At 40.7% G+C, this 18,465-nt stretch overlaps 1 protein-coding gene across 2 annotated transcripts in view; it reads right to left on the reverse strand.

Moving 5' to 3' along the window:
* arhgap18 (Rho GTPase activating protein 18) overlaps window positions 1–18,465 on the reverse strand; it is a 78,898-nt gene that overhangs the window by 50,121 nt on the left and 10,312 nt on the right. Inside the window, exon 1 of one of the 2 annotated variants that reach the window (NM_001078868.1) lies at window positions 10,692–11,090. The exons of the other annotated variant lie outside the window; for it this stretch is intronic. Within the exon in view, the coding sequence (NP_001072336.1) occupies window positions 10,692–10,804 (113 nt within the window). The 5' untranslated portion in view covers window positions 10,805–11,090. Of the gene's footprint in view, window positions 1–10,691; window positions 11,091–18,465 lie in introns of those variants that run through there. 2 annotated transcript variants of the gene reach the window in all.

Raw genomic sequence — 18,465 nt, forward strand, 5'->3', positions numbered from 1 at the left:
GGGGTCACTACAACATGAGGAACTGTATTAAAGGGTTGCGGCATTAGGAAGGTTGAGAACCACTGATTTAAATCCTTCATTCCTATGAGCTGCACATCTATGCACTCTCTTCAGTTTATTAATATCCTTCTTAAGGACTGAAGCCCAAACCTACAGTGCATATTTCAAGTAAGGCCTAACCAGGGACCTATAAACAGGCAAATTATGTTTCTACCCATTAGTTAATGTTTTTTATTATGCAATATGGCACTTTATTTGCTTTAGTAGCCACTAAATGACACAATGAATGATAATGTGTTTTAAACTCATAGAAATAATTGTTTTAAGCTACAGTAATCTTCTATATTTAAGACCATCTGTAGCTGGATAGCCTGTACACCGCTGAACTACAGAACACATCTAAATATGTAAGGCAGCCAACATCTTCCTTTGTTTAATAGCCTGAATCCTATTGTTTCATATAATTTTGCCCACCTGTACTATGGAGTTCAAACTGGGAAGGAAATGTTATATTGCAAGGAACTCATTCTTTAGCAATTTGCTATTAATACAAAACAGGAACCAACATGCTGTCAAAACAGGACAAAAGGGATTTCTCTTCTATAAAGCAGAAGTACAGTAATGTACAACAGCTGGTAATTCTGTTCTGGCAGACGCAGCAGGGCAATGGGAGAGGATAAAAACACGTGTCTCCTAAATACATAATGACTGCTAGAGTCCTAATTGATCTGTCTGAGACTAAAGGAAATGTACATAATGCACCATAACAATATGTACAATAAGTAAATTAAAACTATGCATTGCGACATTCCACCCGTACAGGAAGCATTGGCTATGACCATATACATAAAAACAAGACAAATTTTTAGTAGGTAACAAACATAGCATTTTCTCTACACATTAGATCCAGTGTTATTATGACATTTAAAAAACTATTGATACAAAACAAAGCCTTTAATAAAATTAAAGGTATTCTGAGTGTTATTTTCTGTCATTGATATAGTGCAGATACATTTCCGCAGAGCTTTACAGAAATTAAACATCATACACATCAGCCCCTTCCCCAGAGGCGCTTACAACCTAAAGTCCCTATCACATTTACACACTATGGTCAATTTAGAAAGAAGCCAATTAACCTGCCTGTATGTTTTTGGAGTGTGGGAGGAAATCGAAGCTAAGCCTAGCATTTATGCCTTTTACAAATTGCTACTGTAGCTTCTGTGACTGGAAGCATAGCTACAATAATCTATGACCCTTGAGATTAAAAAAATAAACAAATAAAACCCTTACCGCCTTTACTTTAATAATATCTGCTCTGATCAGCACTTATACTTACGCATTGAGCACTTTAACCTGGCCTATTGTGCCCTGATCTTATGTCTTCTCAGCACAAGACTGAAGGGACACTGAGAGGAGGATAAGCAGTCACAATTAAAGTGGTAAAATGAGACATTTCAGAGAGTGTTCCCTGCAATGTCACAGGTCTGATACAAAAAATAACATACTTAGGGCCCTATCTATCACACTTTGTAAAATTACTACATTAAAAAGCTGTGTATTGATTAATTGTTTGACGCAGTATGATACATACGCCCCTTAGTGTGTTTTAGATAGTTTAAATTAGAGGACAAATTTCTGCTGGAATTTAAACAATTATCTGGTTGCTAAAAGGTTTATTAGCCTAGCAACCAGGGAGAAGTTAAATTGAAAAAATATTAGTTAGACCAAGAGGCTAAAGAAATGTAAGCAATAAAACAGAAAAAAAAGCATTACAGTAAGGGCTATGGCACACACAGCGTTCTGTCACCCTTGAGAAGTTATTTGTCCCAAAGGTTACAAATCATGGGGGGGTTTGCTCCATGTAAGGTGTTTTACATGTATTGATCCCCATACTGAAAGCAGTATTTTCCAGCCTCATATCTTCTGGAAAGGATTGTCACTAGCTTTTGTAACGTTGAGATTTGCTTCTATTCAACCACTGGTCCATACACATTAAGATTATTAAAAGGTCTTTTTGATATCGTAGAACCAAGCTTATCCTGAAATGATCGTTTAAAAGTATGGTTTGCCTATAAACGAAAAACAACCAATTCAAGTTGAAGTTAGGAAAACTACCTGCTTGGTCCTAAAAACATTTGGACAATGGGTGAATTTCATTGTTAGCAATGAAAATTTTCAAACCTGCCCGATCGATTTTCTGACCAATGTCAGATGACAGTATGATGCACCTTACGATAATTTGATGGATTTGTCAGATCGCATCAAAATTGGTTGTTATGGAGAGAAAAATCTTAATATACATGGCCAGTTTTAGTATGGTTGGGTAATCCTGCCTGACTGTGTTCCAATTTATACTTTAAGTTTTTTCCACTCCCATCTCAGTAATGCAGTTCTCTGAGGACCTATTTTGTGCATTATATCTCGCTTAAGCAAGAAAGGGCCCTCAGACTTTTCCACTAATCAGCAAGCACAATACTGTCAATGAAATTGTATGATGTATTGTTATAATTCTCTTTAATGGAAAGCAGGGTCCCTAGCCAAACTGTAAGGGCGAACACACCCGGGGCGATTAGTCGTTAAGACTTATTTTGCTGCCATAGGTTAGTATACTAGTCAATGCAACCAATCTTGTACCCGGCTACGACATGCCGCAACTTTTTAAAAAGTCTCATCGACAAATTCCCCCGTGAGTCTTCGCCCTAAAAAAACAGCCTCAAACCATTATTTGTTCTCCATGTAGCTGCACTCAGGCCAACACCATGTCTGGCAGTGGAGCTACACACAGAAACAAAGAAAAGCTGACTATATGCTCTGTGTGCCATTAGCCTTAAAGTAATAATATAACAACCAGATGAGTAACATTCTCCTGACATCTGTCAAACAAGTGTCACATATGTGAGCCCACTGGATCTAAAAACATGCACCCCCCAAGCCCACTGTTGTGCATCCCCAACATCGAGCACACCTCTCCTCTCACCACTTCACACCTCTGTGCCATCTATCCTCTCACCCCACTGACCCTGGACTGGCAGTGGGCCCCTCCACCCCCACCCGAGGCCCCCTGTTGCGCACCCCCTCCCCACCATCAAGGGTACCTCTCCTGTCACCATTGTGTCACACCTCTACTCTGCCCCTCCTCCCGCCCCACTGATTCTGAGCTGGAAGCCTGCCAGGTACAGAGGAGCCCACCTGGATATTTCCCGGTGCACAAGCAGACCAGTCAAAAGCTGTGCCAAACCTATTGTTCTCATCAGACTGCAAGGTAGTGAACCACAAATTGTCCATCTACTGTTCAGAATTACAATGGTGACCTTAATTCTACTCCAGCTGATGCCTGGAACTGTGAATAGCAATAATAGACTTGTGTGCAGCTGCTTGCCAGTAACAAAACCATGTTTCACGCAAATAACTTGTGCTGATGTTTTCATAGAACTCAGCAGTGAGTGTTTAGGATTGGAAACACTCTTGGCCAAAAACATGTCCCTCAGTCAATGTATCCAAAAAAAAAAAAACCACACACACACAAAAGTGGGCAAAGATTTACATAACAACGGTCACAGGAGTTAATGCAGGGAGAGGTAAACACCACTTGATACTAGTGTCAGTCATGCACTAATAATGAATGGTGTACTGGGCTTTTCTCCCCTCCACAGTCCTTGAAGCTGGGATAATGTGAACAAAAGACAAGGCTACATAGGCATAATGGATATACAGGTATGGGAATCCTTATCCGGAAACCCGTTATCCAGAAAGCTCCGAATTACGGAAAGCCCGTCTCCCATAGACTCCATTTTAATCAAATGATTCAGAATTTTAAAACGGATTTCCTTTCTCTGTGGTAATAAAACAGTACCTTGTAATTGATCCCAACTAAGATATAAATAATCCTTATTGGAGCCAAAACAATCCTATTGGGTTTAACCCTTTCACTGCCAGCCGTTTTAAACAAAGCGGAACTTCTACTGCCAGACAGTTTTTGAACATTTTGCACTGTTTAACTTTAGGGGCCTTTCCTTGGGGGGACTTTTAGTTTACCCAGGAAAACAATATATTGTTTTTTTCAGGACAACCTAAGCTTTTAAAATATGGTAGAATTTTTGTGTAATTCCAATTTTGTAACAAGATATAGGCTTCTAAATGTCTAAAAAATGAAAAAAAAATATATTTTCCATAATATAAACACACATACCAGAAACAAAAATTATTTTATGCATGAAAATACACCTGATTTGGAAAGTCCCATGTCTCCTGAACGTGCCAATACCAAATATATATAGTTTTATGGAGATTTCTCACATGTATAGGTCAAAAACTCCCAGCAGTACACTACCAAATTTCCAAAGCACTGCTCCAGAAAGCTGCATACTTTAGATTTTAAGGCCAAAAATTCTGCTAACAGAAAGGTTATCCCAGAAAATTTTACATTTTTAGAAAGAACAGATTCTGGGGAATACAGAATAGGCACAACTGTCTGTCTACTCCAAACTATCAAGTCGCAATGCTTTCCTAAAGTTATTGGTTTTTATCAAAATTTTTGAATTTTTTTTTAAATCGCTTCAAAGCTTCCAGTCTATAGTATCTTAACTCCTAAAGGTCATAAAGTAACCAAATAAAACACCCTAAATATGAATGCCAGGGGTCCACTGAACAGTTTGATGCCCAATATGTATAGGTTTAGCTAAGTATGTGGCATGTAGGGGCCCCAATGTGAACATACACCCATATGTACTGTCATTTCTGTCATTTCAGCTTCTGCAAAATCAACATTTACATCATTACATGTGGGATAAAGCTAGTAAAAAGTACATTCACCCCAGAAAGCCATATATTTTTGGAAAGTACACATTCCCCCGAATCTAAAATGGGTACCCATGTCTTTCTACTCCACAGTACCAAGCCGCAAAGCTTTCCTAAAGTTGGCAATTTTGATAACATTTCCAAAAATCCACACAAAGCTTCCAGTTTCCAGCATCTTATCTCCCACATAGCATTAGGTACCAAGATAAAACACCCTAAATATGAACCCCAGAGGTCTTCTGAACAGTTTGATGCCCAATATGTATAGGTTTACCTAAGTATGTGGCATGTAGGGGCCAGAATGTGAACATATACCCATATGTACTGTCATTTCTGTCATTTCAGCTTCTGCAAAATCAACATTTACATCATTACATGTGGGATAAAGCTAGTAAAAAGTACATTCACCCCAGAAAGTCATATTTTTGGAAAGTACACATCCCCCCGAATCTAAAATGGGTACCCATGTCTTTCTACTCCAAAGTACCAAGCCATAAAGCTTTCCTAAGTTTGATGATTTTTATGGCATTTCCAAAAATCACCTCAAAACTTCCACTATACAGCATCTTATTTTCTACAGGTCATTAGGTACCAAGATAAAACACCCTAAATATGAACCCCAGAGGTCTACTGAACAGTTTGATGCCCACTGTACATAGGTTTATCAAAGCACATGGCACTTAGAGACCCCCAAATATACCTTGTGCACACTAATTTCATGGCTTATCTTTACCTAATTCATAAACACATGGCAGTTTTATGAGGGGTAGAAGCTGCAGAAATGTAGGGTGACCCCTAAAATCCCTATATTTTTGGAAAGTACACATTCTGACAAATCCAACAAGGGTAAAGAGTCCTTTCTACACCAAAGTACCAATCTGCAAAGCTTTCCTAAAGTTAGTGGTTTTTATGACATTTGAGAAAATCGCATAAAAATGTTGCAGTTTGCCGCATTTATCTCACACAATTTCTTGCGTACAAAGGCAACTCACCCCAAATAGGAACACCAGAGGCCTACTGAACAGTTTGATGCCCAATATGCATAGATATACCAAAGTCTGCGGTATGTACTGACCCCAAAATGAAAATAGCGCATAAGGATTTCTCGCCTGCCAGCTCAGCTTTTGCACACAGAGCCCCTTGACAGCCTATTATATGCAGTAAGACCCCCAAACTACACAGGGACCCCCAGAAAACCATATATTTTTGGAAAGTACACATTCTGATGAATTCAAAATAGGCAAAGTTATTTTCATACACCAAAGTTTCACCTGGCAAAGCTGTGCTAAAAACAGATCAGGAACACTTATACAGGGATAAAAATGCAATAAAACCACAAAAATTGTGCAAATCAGCGAAACAACAAAATAAGTCACACAACAGTGTAATTAGTGGTCAGAATATCTGATCCAATAGTCACGCTGTCAAAATAAACAGTTTTTAAGAAAAATAAACTAAAAACAACCAGTAAAATGGAAAATAAATAAATAAATAATACAAAAATAAGTTTGTGTATACACGTGTGTACATATGTAAAAGTAGTGTGACAGTATGTAAGTGTGTATATGAGTGTACATAAGTGTATATTAGTGTGCAAAATGGAAAAAAACAAAAAAAAAATGTTTTGCTGAAGTGTGTGCTGTATGTATAAACGTGTGTAAATACAACAAATAAAAACACACTTATCTGTCCAGAAGATCCTGATCGCTTGGCTGGCCCTCCTGCTGCAGTCCGGTGAGTGGGGGGAAGTGGGAGGGGCAAAGCAGGAAGCGGCAGCAAGCAGCAGACGCGATGCGATCGCGTCTGCTGCTTGGGGGGGGGGCCCTGCGCCGATCGAGTCGCAGGGCCGACATGACAGCCCCCCTGGCTCGTTGCCCAGGGGGCTGTCATCAGTAAAAACTCTCTGCCGAAGCGGCGCATGCCGCTTCGGCAGAGAGAATCTACACACGGGTAGTCTTGTGTGTTCATAAACACATGCTGAACATGCACAAATACATATATAGGCTTTTTTTTTTTTTAATGCATTTTTGCCACATATATTTAATATATACATATATATATACAGACTGCTAACTTGCAAATATGAAAGCTGTTATAAGACAGGCCATTTATGCAAAGACAGTAGTCAGATTTTCATACTTTCGCATTTTCTCACCAAAATCTGCCCACATATCACACATGTCTGCATGTCAGAGCCTAAGACTATGCCATGTGTGGTATAACACCAAAATAGCTATAGGAGTCATTTACAACAAAGACTTTTGCAAAAATTTGGCACAATCTGTCATGGTTTTGAACTTTGCTACCTGCCTTCCACACTAAATGAACTGTCCCACTGCATTTCAGAGTGCAGAATTTTTAAGTAATCTGGCTACCATAAATAACAATGCATGTGACGCAGGCAGCTTGTCACACTAAAGGTGGCCATACATGGGCTGATTTTAGCTGCCAATATTGATCCCTTAGACCGATTTGTCAGCTTATTTGACCGTGTATGGGCACCAATGATAAGCCTACCCGAATGGCATCTAGCCTGAAATCGGACAGATCTTGATTGGGCAGGTTTCATTTTTACATTGGACTGACAACTTTTATGTCTGATCGACAAATCGACAGTGCTTATGCCCGCTGTTTTAATCCAATTGTCTGGTCCAAGGGCCAAAAGATTGAATTAGCCTGGTATCGCCCACCTGTTTGTGGGCATATTGGGAGAAGAAGTTGCCAAGCGAGTGGATCTTACAGTGTACGGCCACCTTAAGATTTCAAAGGCAAATTCATTTTACATTTCAGAGGCAAATTCATTTTACATTTCTCTCTTTATGAAATTTTAACTGTATTCATCAAGAATACACTGTCTTAGCAAAGAAATGGCAAAGCACTGTTCAGAGAATACAAACACATTTACTACCCAGCAGTTAATCACTGCAGTACAACATGCCAAGCCAAAGAACTTTAAACTTTTATAGTGTTTGGAATGTGAGATGCAATTGAGTTGTTAGGGTCACGGATCCTTGCAGCAATATGAAAGACAAGAATGAAAAACCAATAAATAGGCCTGAACAGAATAAAGTAAATTAAAAAAAAATAGTATGGTTTAATGTTGTTAGAGCCACTAACACTTGCAAGAAGATGGCAGATCATGATCTAAAAAGTAAGTACAGAAGGGTGATAACAAAAAAAATGATGGCCAGTGGCAATCTACAGGATTTAATGAAGCTAGAGCAAAGTACAAGTAAAGGCAAACTCACAGCAATAGAGATTATATTTCAATACAAATCCACGCCTTTCAGAGAAAACCTTTGCTCTTTGCAGTGAATATTTGATATAAACATCACAAACGCTCATGGGATCAGACTACACAGGTTACGTACTTGATGATGGAGGTGCTTATCCCAAAGCAATTACAGACTGTTTAGTCAAACCTTATACAGGTGGCCAAACACATTCAGATATAAGTCTTCTTTCAACAAAATTTGGGTTTCGATTGTGCGTTTAAATGCAACAATCTAAAACTAACATACAGACTAAAACTGTAGGATAAAGCAGACACCATTCGTACAAATGTAACTTCCTGGAAACACATTGTAGGTCTCCCAATACATGCCCAGGTTTTATCATTACTGACCAAAATTTTCTAGTCTGTCCAATCAACTTAATGACCATTTGCCATGGTACGAAAATTATCGGGGCAATAATACAGAGCCCCCACATGGTTCGATGATAAAGAACTATGTTTCATATGATTATATTGATACGTGTACAGACAGTTATATCTAGAACCCATAGGCGGATTTTCAATAAGGCTTGGGGAGGCTAAGCCTCCCCAAACCTGCTTTGGCACCTTAAAACCTGGCTCCGTTTCTGCACTGTCCTGCAAATCTTCTCCGGGTTCTGCAGAAATCAGCTGTGCTCTGATTGGATCTTTCTTCTTGTGGATTCTCCAATCAGAGCACAGCTTTTTTGACAGGCAGTAAAATTGACCAATCAAGGTGCAGATACAGACAGGGATCGGGAGATTTTGCAAACTGGAGGCAGTGCAGAATTGAAGACTAAAAAAAGAAGAATCTGCAGGCTGTGAACTTTACCCAAGAACCAACTTTGAACTTCTGCTGCAGTTTTCATCCCACAGGTACTATACACAAGTACTATACTGTATATGTTCTAAAGACTGATCCACTAGCTGAAATTAAATTGTTTTTTTGTCACCTCACATCTATAATATCCCTATCCCCTACCCTAACAGATGAAGGGTAAGTTAACTTTTCCCCCTGACAAAGCTCATTGTGCTTTTATATATTTGCTATGGTTTTTTGCACTTTCTATTTTTCTTTTACTTTTGTCATTGTTTTTTTCATTTCTAGTTAGTTACAGTGGGGCCAATGTTGTGTATCTGTGCCAGTGTTATAGTGCCAGTGCCTGAATATCTGCCATCAGTACCCACTGCTCCTCATGGCATATAATATGCTGGTTTTGTATATAAAGATTGCGTCTCACTGTATATAATGTGCCTGGGATGTCAGTACCTGCTGCCTCTCTCTCTATAAAGCTAACTTAAAACACATCTAAAGGGGAGGTTCACTTTTAAGTTAACTTGTAGTATGTTATAGAATGGCCTATTCCTAGCAACTTTGCAATTGGTCTTCCTAGGCTTCTGCCTCTTTCCAGCTTTCAAATGAGGGTCACTGACCAAAAAGTATTGCTCTGTGAAGCTACAGTTTTATTTTTCCATGCAGGCCCCTTAACTATTCATATTCCCATCTCTTGTTTAAACCACTACCTGGTAAATAAGACCCTAGCAACCAGATAGCTGCTGAAATACCAAATGGAGAGCTGCTGAACAATAAGCTAAATAACCGAAAAACCATTAAAAATAAAAGAGGACCAATTGCAAATTGTCTCAGAATATCAATGTCTACCTTATATTAAAAGTTAATTTAAATGTGAACTACCCCTTGAAGCTAACTGATCACAAACACAAATGTATAGAGAACCCCTAACAGAAGTGCATGTATGAATGCTTTTACATCCTAAGCATTTTAGGGTTAAAAAAAAGCACCCCCACCCGCACTTTTGCACAGTATCCCTGGGAGTCAGTGGGAACAGCAAGAGGTAGTTGGGAAGTTAATTTTTTATACCAGCAGTGAATCCACTAAATCTGACATTAGCTATAGGTCAGACTCTGTAGGGCCCATCTTTAGCCTCCCCAAACAAAAAAAGTCACCCTCCGCCTATGCTAGAACCCAAGCACTAACTGAAGATTTACTTTACAGTACAGATTACAGTACAGATCAGTTTGTAGTGTGTGTTTGTTGTATCTGCAGTATCATTTCATCTTTAGTGATAGCAGGAGCTGCTCTTGGGGACTGTTTTGCGGTGGGGTGGTGTGGGCAGAACAGCAGCACTATTTTTTATGCAGTTGTATATGGACTGGGCCCCCAGCCCAACATACTCCTTGACAGAAGTACCAGTGGCTTTCACAATGGGCAATGCAGAAAAAAAATTAAATTCAAAAATACATATAAATAATCTTTTTTCACACTTTTACACAAACCATGGACCTCACAATACAGATATAACAGGTACTAGCACTGCATTCGTCTCAAGTAGTTAAGGCGGAACGGACAGATTAAATACTTTATTTGAATTATCCTGCAATTATTCTGACAGGCTCATGTTAGGCAAAGCTCCACCGCTTATGTTTGGAATCGCAGCGCACCTTGTACATAAGAACAAACAAGCAGATCCCTGTGTTGCAAAGCTCCATTGCCAGCCACAATAACAAACACCTTCCCTCCCCGGGCGAAGTGACTCCTCCTGCCCCAACAGGTGTGTTTTGGCTGCGTATCCCAGCAGCTCTGAGCGATGGCTTCCTCAGCACAGACTCAGGTGCTTACCTTCTGGGGGAGCCTTCGGCGCCGTTCGACACATTGCTACCTGCCGCGGCTTTGTTACTGGCGTGGTAAGCTGTCAGGACCACTCCGTGGGTACTGTGAGGCCGCCAGCTCATGGTGAGCCCAGCATAATGCCCGTAGCTACTGGAGAAGCTTGAGCCTGTGCTCCCAAACTGCCTTCTTGCAACTCCGTCCTAAGGAGCCGCCTCCTACTTCAACATCACCATATGCAATGAGGCAAAGGAGGAGCCCATGGCGCTCTGCTTCCTCATACTCACAATGAGCCACTCATTACAACACGGTCACACAGCAATGGGCAGTAGGCAATGTTCAATAAATGGCTTGTTACTAGAGGAACAGATGCACGTTCACTACATTGCTGGGACTGATATACAGCATCTGTCAGGGGAGCCACACAAGAGGAGGAGGGGAGGGATTGGGCAGCAATGGAGGAACTTGTCAGTACTACACGAGGCATTATTTACTGCCACTTGACAAATTTCTTTTTAAAAGTGTCAAGATGTCCTGTGTCCTGATAACATTGCGGGTCTTCTCTGGCAGCTGCCGCATCCCTGATACTAAATGCATTGTTTTGTTTCACCTTGAACTGAGCCACAGTCTGGTCACATGATGTGTGTGAGAGATTGTGTGCTTGTTTCTGAGTCATTCCATCTCTTTTGTGGCTGTGAGTTTATCTTAATGTGCTACTGCAGTTCCAAGTTAAAGTATTTATAATCTGGGGGCACATCTATAAATCTCATATGTTTATTTTGCACAAAAAAACTTTGGTGTAAAATGGTCCAAATAGTTATTAAAATATGTCATTTAAAAATAAAACTGACAGACTGCATATGTAAAAGTTTTGGTGCCCCTGTGTTTAAAAATGCATGCTGAGTTATTTACTGTGTGTCATTTACTGGAATAGTCACAGATGATATCACTGGACTGAACAAGAACAAAACATTGTAAGTGCAATAAACTGATAAGCTTTGACTAATCGGACACAGTTCAGACACCTGCCTATGGGGGTTACTGACACTTTATTTAGGAATATGTCAAATTTAAAACAAGAGGGGCAACTTTGTTAAAACTTATCAAAAAGGTATAAAACTGAACTTACAAATGTAATTTAAAGGACAAGGAAAGTCTAAAAACAACATGAGCTCAATAACTTAGCCTTAACACAGTCCTTAACATATTTCCTGAACTCACCGTGCTGTTGCTTAATCTGGCTCTGACATGGAAAAGTCTTGTCAGTAAATGCAGTACCTGCTCTAAGCCTGTGCAGCTTCCTGTCTCACTGAACACAGATTGTCCAGGACACAGACATGCTCAGTGCACAGCAGAGAGCTCCGTTTTTTTTTTTTTTCCTTTCAAGATCTGCAGTCTCTGAAGAAATGTTTGACCCCCCCTACTGTCGAATCGGAATGCTCCTGTGTTTTTTCTAGTCCTGCACAGTGCCTCTGGCTGCATTTGCTGTGCTGAAATCGAGCTGGATAGAGCAGAAAGCTACCACCTGCTATCCCACAGCCCCAGTCCCTTCCCAGAGGCTATTATCCCACTGCTACTATAGGCACCATTTCTCCCTACTATACCTGCTATCCCACAGCCTCAGTCCCTTCCCAGAGTCTATAATCCCCCTACTGCTACTATAGGCACCATCTCTCCCTACTATACCAGCTACCCCACAGCCACAGTCCCACTATCCCACAGCCAGTCCCACTATACCACAGCCAGTCCCACTATCCCACAGCCAGTCCCACTATCCCACAGCCACAGTCCCACAGCCACCAGCCATCCCACACTCCCACAGCCACAGTCCCACATCCCCAGCCATCCCACACTCCCACAGCCACAGTCCCACATCTCCAGCCATCCCACATCCACCAGCCATCCCACACTCCCACAGCCACAGTCCCACATCTCCAGCCAGCCCACATCCCCAGCCATCCCACACTCCCACAGCCACAGTCCCACATCCCCAGCCATCCCACATCCACCAGCCATCCCACACTCCCACAGCCACAGTCCCACATCTCCAGCCATCCCACATACACCAGCCATCCCACACTCCCACAGCCACAGTCCCACATCCCCAGCCATCCCACAACCACAGTCCCACATCTCCAGCCAGCCCACATCCCCAGCCATCCCACACTCCCACAGCCACAGTCCCACATCCACCAGCCATCCTACACTCCCACAGCCACAGTCCCACATCTCCAGCCATCCCACATCCACCAGCCATCCCACACTCCCACAGCCACAGTCCCACATCTCCAGCCATCCCACACTCCCACAGCCACAGTCCCACATCCCCAGCCATCCCACACTCCCACAGCCACAGTCCCACATCTCCAGCCAGCCACCCCACACTCCCACAGCCACAGTCCCACATCCCCAGCCATCCCACACTCCCACAGCCACAGTCCCACATCTCCAGCCATCCCACAGCCACCAGCCATCCCACACTCCCACAGTCCCACATCCCCAGCTATCCCACACTCCCACAGCCACAGTCCCACATCCCCAGCCAGCCCACAGCCACCAGCCATCCCACACTCCCACAGCCACAGTCCCACATCCCCAGCCAGCCCACAGCCACCAGCCATCCCACACTCCCACAGCCACAGTCCCACATCCCCAGCCAGCCCACAGCCACCAGCCATCCCACACTCCCACATAAAACCAGCATCAAACATAATTAAATTTATTTTATTTATTATTAAAATAATTTATTTTTTTATCATTCAGTTTGACAGTGAAAGCCCCTCTCAAGCGCAATTAGACTAAAAAAACCTAAGCGCTTCAAACACTTCTTTCCCCAAACTTACATTGCAAATATGATCCTGACAGACGAGCGCGCCAGTCTTAAGCGTTACGTCAAGGGGTCACGAAGCTGCGCATGCGCATTAGGCAAAGGCGAAGGGGGGAAGTGACGTCAGCGATTTTGAAAATGTCGGCGCCAAACTACAGACACAGCCGAATCTTCTGAGGGATTGTGCGCCTATCCAAAAGCAGCAGGTAAGTTTTTAATATAGCGATTAAAGACAGGGGCTCATGCCCTTTCCAAATATATCTATATAAAAAATGTTCTTTCTTTCTCCTTTAAGTAGACCTACATAAAATCAGCAAATGGGTCCTTTCTCAACAGCTTTAGTGACAGATCTTAAAACAAACCACATTGGGGTGCTCAGTGCAGAAGGCAGCATGCAGGGGGTGCAAGTGCTTAGGTAATGGGCACTAAGGGGTGTGCTCTTGCACATGCACTCCTGGGACATGGCCCATAATATATACCGAATGTGAAGCAGTTGATACTGGAAAAGTTTAATTTGAGATTGAGATTAGTTTATGACCACAAGTGCAGTTGCAGTCTCTGCAATGTCCCCACAGTCAGTTGCACACAACATCACTTTTATTAAAGGTACTTGCAGCAATATGCACTCACTATTCAGTCGATCCTGCCTTCCGTTTCAAATCGAGCGCTGCTGTACATAGTGATGTAGAGAAACCCTGGGGCTACCACAACATCCTGACCAGGTGTACTGTAGCTCCAGGGTTCCCTTTTCTACCCAGCATCAATAGGTACAGCAAACTTGTGCCTAAAGAATCAGACATAGACATTACTTACATGGCAAACAACGGAAGTTATGCCAATGGACTTCCAGCCAATTGCATCTGATTTGCTTTAACATGCACACACAGTTGCTGTAATTTTGCTGAATAGGACTCAATTGAGGTAGGCACAGTGTGCAACTAAAAATGAAAAGACACTTGAATTCTGGGGGAAGAAACATGGCAATTGCACTGTTTATATGTCTTGTTAAGGATAATTATACAGTATAATACAGTTGCCCTGTTTTCTTCCTGTGTGCTGTACCTTTGCAGATGTAATAATAAGGACATCACTATGAAATATGCATCGACGGATTTCATATGCGAGTTCCCCGGGCCGCAAACACCCCCCGCCCCGCCGTGCATGGCCTCTGCACAAATCCGGGACTGGAAATATAAGTCTGCTGCGTAAATTCCACTAGAAACTAAATTAAAGGGACAGACCCATGTCCTTGTAGCACTGCCATGTAATGCAAACTCAAGCCCTATGGAGTAACTGGTTCTAAGTGTGCTCTCCTGTCTATAACAGCCAACTTTGGCTTTGGGCCTGACCCTCAGCTACTTGCTAGAAAATCTCAACACACAAGAAACCAAAGACTCCTATTGGTGCACTCATGATAGCTAAACAAAAATTCAGAGAAGGAGGCAGATAGAATAGACCTAGTTGCAATGTCTTGACACACATACTCACAGAAGGCTTTGGTTGTAGAATGTATTTAACCATAGAGTCTAGGATTCTCTGTGGCTGCTAATAAACACGAACAGAACATACTTTTACTAACAGGGTTGTTGTTAAATACTACATTGGTAATAACAATATAAACAGCATATAGTTGTGAGGAAAACTCATAACTAGGAAATCAACAGGACGAGGGCAGGAACCAGAATATAACAGTAAGAAATAGGGATCAAAGGACACAGGAACAAGCTAACTTGATCTACAATAGGCAGGGAATGAGCTTGGAAGGCCTATATAGAGAAGCTTATGGGAAACTGAGCACCTGTGGCCAGCTGAAGTACATTCAAGGATTAGAAAGCATTGAACAAGGAACCTAATTGTTTGCTCATGTAGAGCAAAGGTGTTGTAGTGGGCATCATGTCCAATTAAACAGTCAAACCTAGTTGCTTTGTTGAAGGATCTTTAGAAGGGCTGTATAAATAGGTTATATGGTCTTGCTGCTATAGTTTCTGCTCTTCTGGGAAGATCCTCATGGAGATGTTGGAATACTGTTGGCGGGATATGCTTTTATCCAGCCACAAGAGCATTAGTTAAGTTGGGACCTGGTTTTGAAAGTTAAATGTTTATTTGGAATGAGGTCAGCAACCAGTGTGGTTACTAGGGTTCCACATACCTTAGCAACCAGGTAGTGGTTTGAGTAAAAGACTGGAAGATGAATAGGAGAGGCCTGAACAGAAAAAGTAACAATAGAAATAAAATGGTAGCTACACAAAGCAACAGTTTTTTTGTTGTAAGCTGCAACAAGAAGGCAACTAATAAACTATGAAAAATAAAACATTAAGACAAAATGAAAAGTTGCCAGGAATAGGACATGGTGTAGCATACTAAAAAGTAAACTTAAATGTAAACTACACTTTTAAGCTGCAACAATAATAACAGAGATTGAGTTGGTTTAGCCTCCATACATAGCTGTTTCTTATAAGTTATGGTACCAGATGAAAATTGGCTCTGAGGCATTTTCATTCAGTATAAAAAAGGAATTGTTTGTGACCACAACCATGCTTGTGCTAAGTTTGCTGTAGTCTTTACATGAAAAAGCCCATACTTTAAAGGCTTTTGTCTAAAGGTGGTGGCAGCTCTGGGACACAAGTGCACACATTTAACACATCGGCTACAATTGTGTCAGGAGCATGTCCCTGTTGTGGATGCAATGACACTGGAAATATAAGAAAATATACAGCATTGTGGGTAAAAATGTGGCAGTTATGTCCGAATGTGCACAGTAAAAGTGCTAGTAAATGTACCCGAAAATTTGACCTTTGGGTTTACACTACCATGTAAAGGAGCATGTTATTTTTTTCATTATATCTGCTGTTACATTTGCATATTTAAAGGATTATCAGCATTTTTTTGTTGAAATAAGTTACATTTGTTTTTTATATTTTGTGACTGTGTGCTGTGTTTTTATGTGTCAGAAAAGCATGTCTGAAGTTCTGTAGTCTTTTAAAGTGTTGGTTTACACCAAATGCTTTTCATTTAGGAAAACTATAATAAACTTAACCATACAATAAATATAGTGCATGCTGTGTGTAAGGTGCCCAAACACTGTAAAATCCTCTAATTTGGCGAGGAAACCAAGCGAGCGGATCTTCTACTGATATGTCCACCTATGGGTGGGCGATATTGGGCTTATTTGATAAATATAAAACCGGCGGGCATAGGCACCATCGGATCGGGGGCCGCATCAACAAGCCGATGCAGTCCCCGATCCGACAGAAAAATCAAACCTGCCCGATTGACATCAGATGTTGGTCAGGGAGGCCTGTTGGTGGTGTCCATACATGGACAGATAAGATGCCGTATTAGTTTAAAGTACCAATATCAGCAGCTGATATTGGCCACCTTTTCTATAGTATAGGAATCCCTGGGGTATCATTGTCGTTTAACTTTTAATGCTCTTATTGTTGATTAGTTGTGTGCCCTTTACTTCAGGTTATCTCACAATACTTTGCAGTTTGCATCAGACACCATAGGGTTCACTAGGAATTCCATATAACTGATACCTTTTGCTGATCGGTATTATTGGCAACTGCACTAGTACAATTTAGCCCCACGTAAGAAAATATGTGCAATGTGTTCTAATTTTTGACTGTGAGTCATTTTAAAAAACCTTTTTGTTATGTGCTAATCAAGCTTGCAACTCACAACTTAAAAACACAATAGGGTATGATCACACTTTTTTGTAGATATAAACTCTTACCCACAGTGACGGTGGGTCCGGGTGCTCATGCCCCAGACCATTCAGCAAGGGGAGCCATCACAGGAAATCAAATATAAAGATGGGCAGGCACTCCGAATTTTGTTGCAAAAGTAGAAAAATGCAGCCAGTAGAATATAGTTAAATTAAAAAAATATAAATTTTATTTTATTTTATCCATATGTAAAAGCAAAATAGCCTTACGCGTTTCATACCAATAGGGTACTTAGTCATAGGCTTAATACATTAAACACGGTACACAATATTTAAAGACAAGTTGACCAATGAGATAGATTTTACAATCAGCCAATCAGACTGATTGGTCATTTGGTTAGGGAGAGTGGATAAAAAGTCTTAATTTCACATAAGGATATATTAAGCATAGTATACATTAAATTTATATATAACTGTAAAAAAGCTAGATTTAAGTGATTATACATAACAAGTAACATCATAATCGTAGTTAAGACCATGTGGTTGTCGAGTTTTTAGGAAGAAAATCCACTTAGTTTCTTTTCTAATTAATACTGAAGAGATATTGCCCCCTCTAGGACTAGGGATAGCTCTATCTATCCCTGTAACTTGTAAGAAAGACAGGGATCTATTTGAGCATTCAGAAAAGTGTTTCGCAACAGTGGTAAGACTGTTAACGTTGGTAATGTTCAGTATGTGTTCCCTTATCCTATCTTTAAGCTTTCTACCTGTCTGACCAACATATTGTTTCATGCACTTAGTGCAAGTTAGGAGGTAAATGACATTCTTGGTGTTACAGTTTATGAACTGTTTTATCTGATATTTTTTCATAGTCATAGATGAAGTGAATGAATCTGTTTTTTGTATATAGTTACAAGTAATGCACTGTTTAGATCCACACTTATTCTCATACAACTCATTCAACTCACAACTTAAGATGGCAATTTGCCAACCACATAAAAATGCCATCTCAAATTGTACTGATTCTCTGAGATTTCAATAGATCTATATAAAAATACATTTATTTTACAAAATATGCCCTTTATGAAATAATTCCATAGCAGTTTTGCTGAACTAATCATTAAAACGAATCATGCACATTATCTTACAGTTTTAACATTCCAGTCTGAATATATCTGCAGGGCTTAATGCATACATTTTATGTTTGCTCATTTAAAAGATATCATGGAAGATATTACAATATTTACTCGCTGGGTATAAATTGATGGCATTATAAAAAGACACAGGTTTTA

The sequence above is a fragment of the Xenopus tropicalis genome, chromosome 5 (assembly GCF_000004195.4).
Source record: "Xenopus tropicalis strain Nigerian chromosome 5, UCB_Xtro_10.0, whole genome shotgun sequence".
NCBI lineage: Eukaryota > Metazoa > Chordata > Amphibia > Anura > Pipidae > Xenopus > Xenopus tropicalis.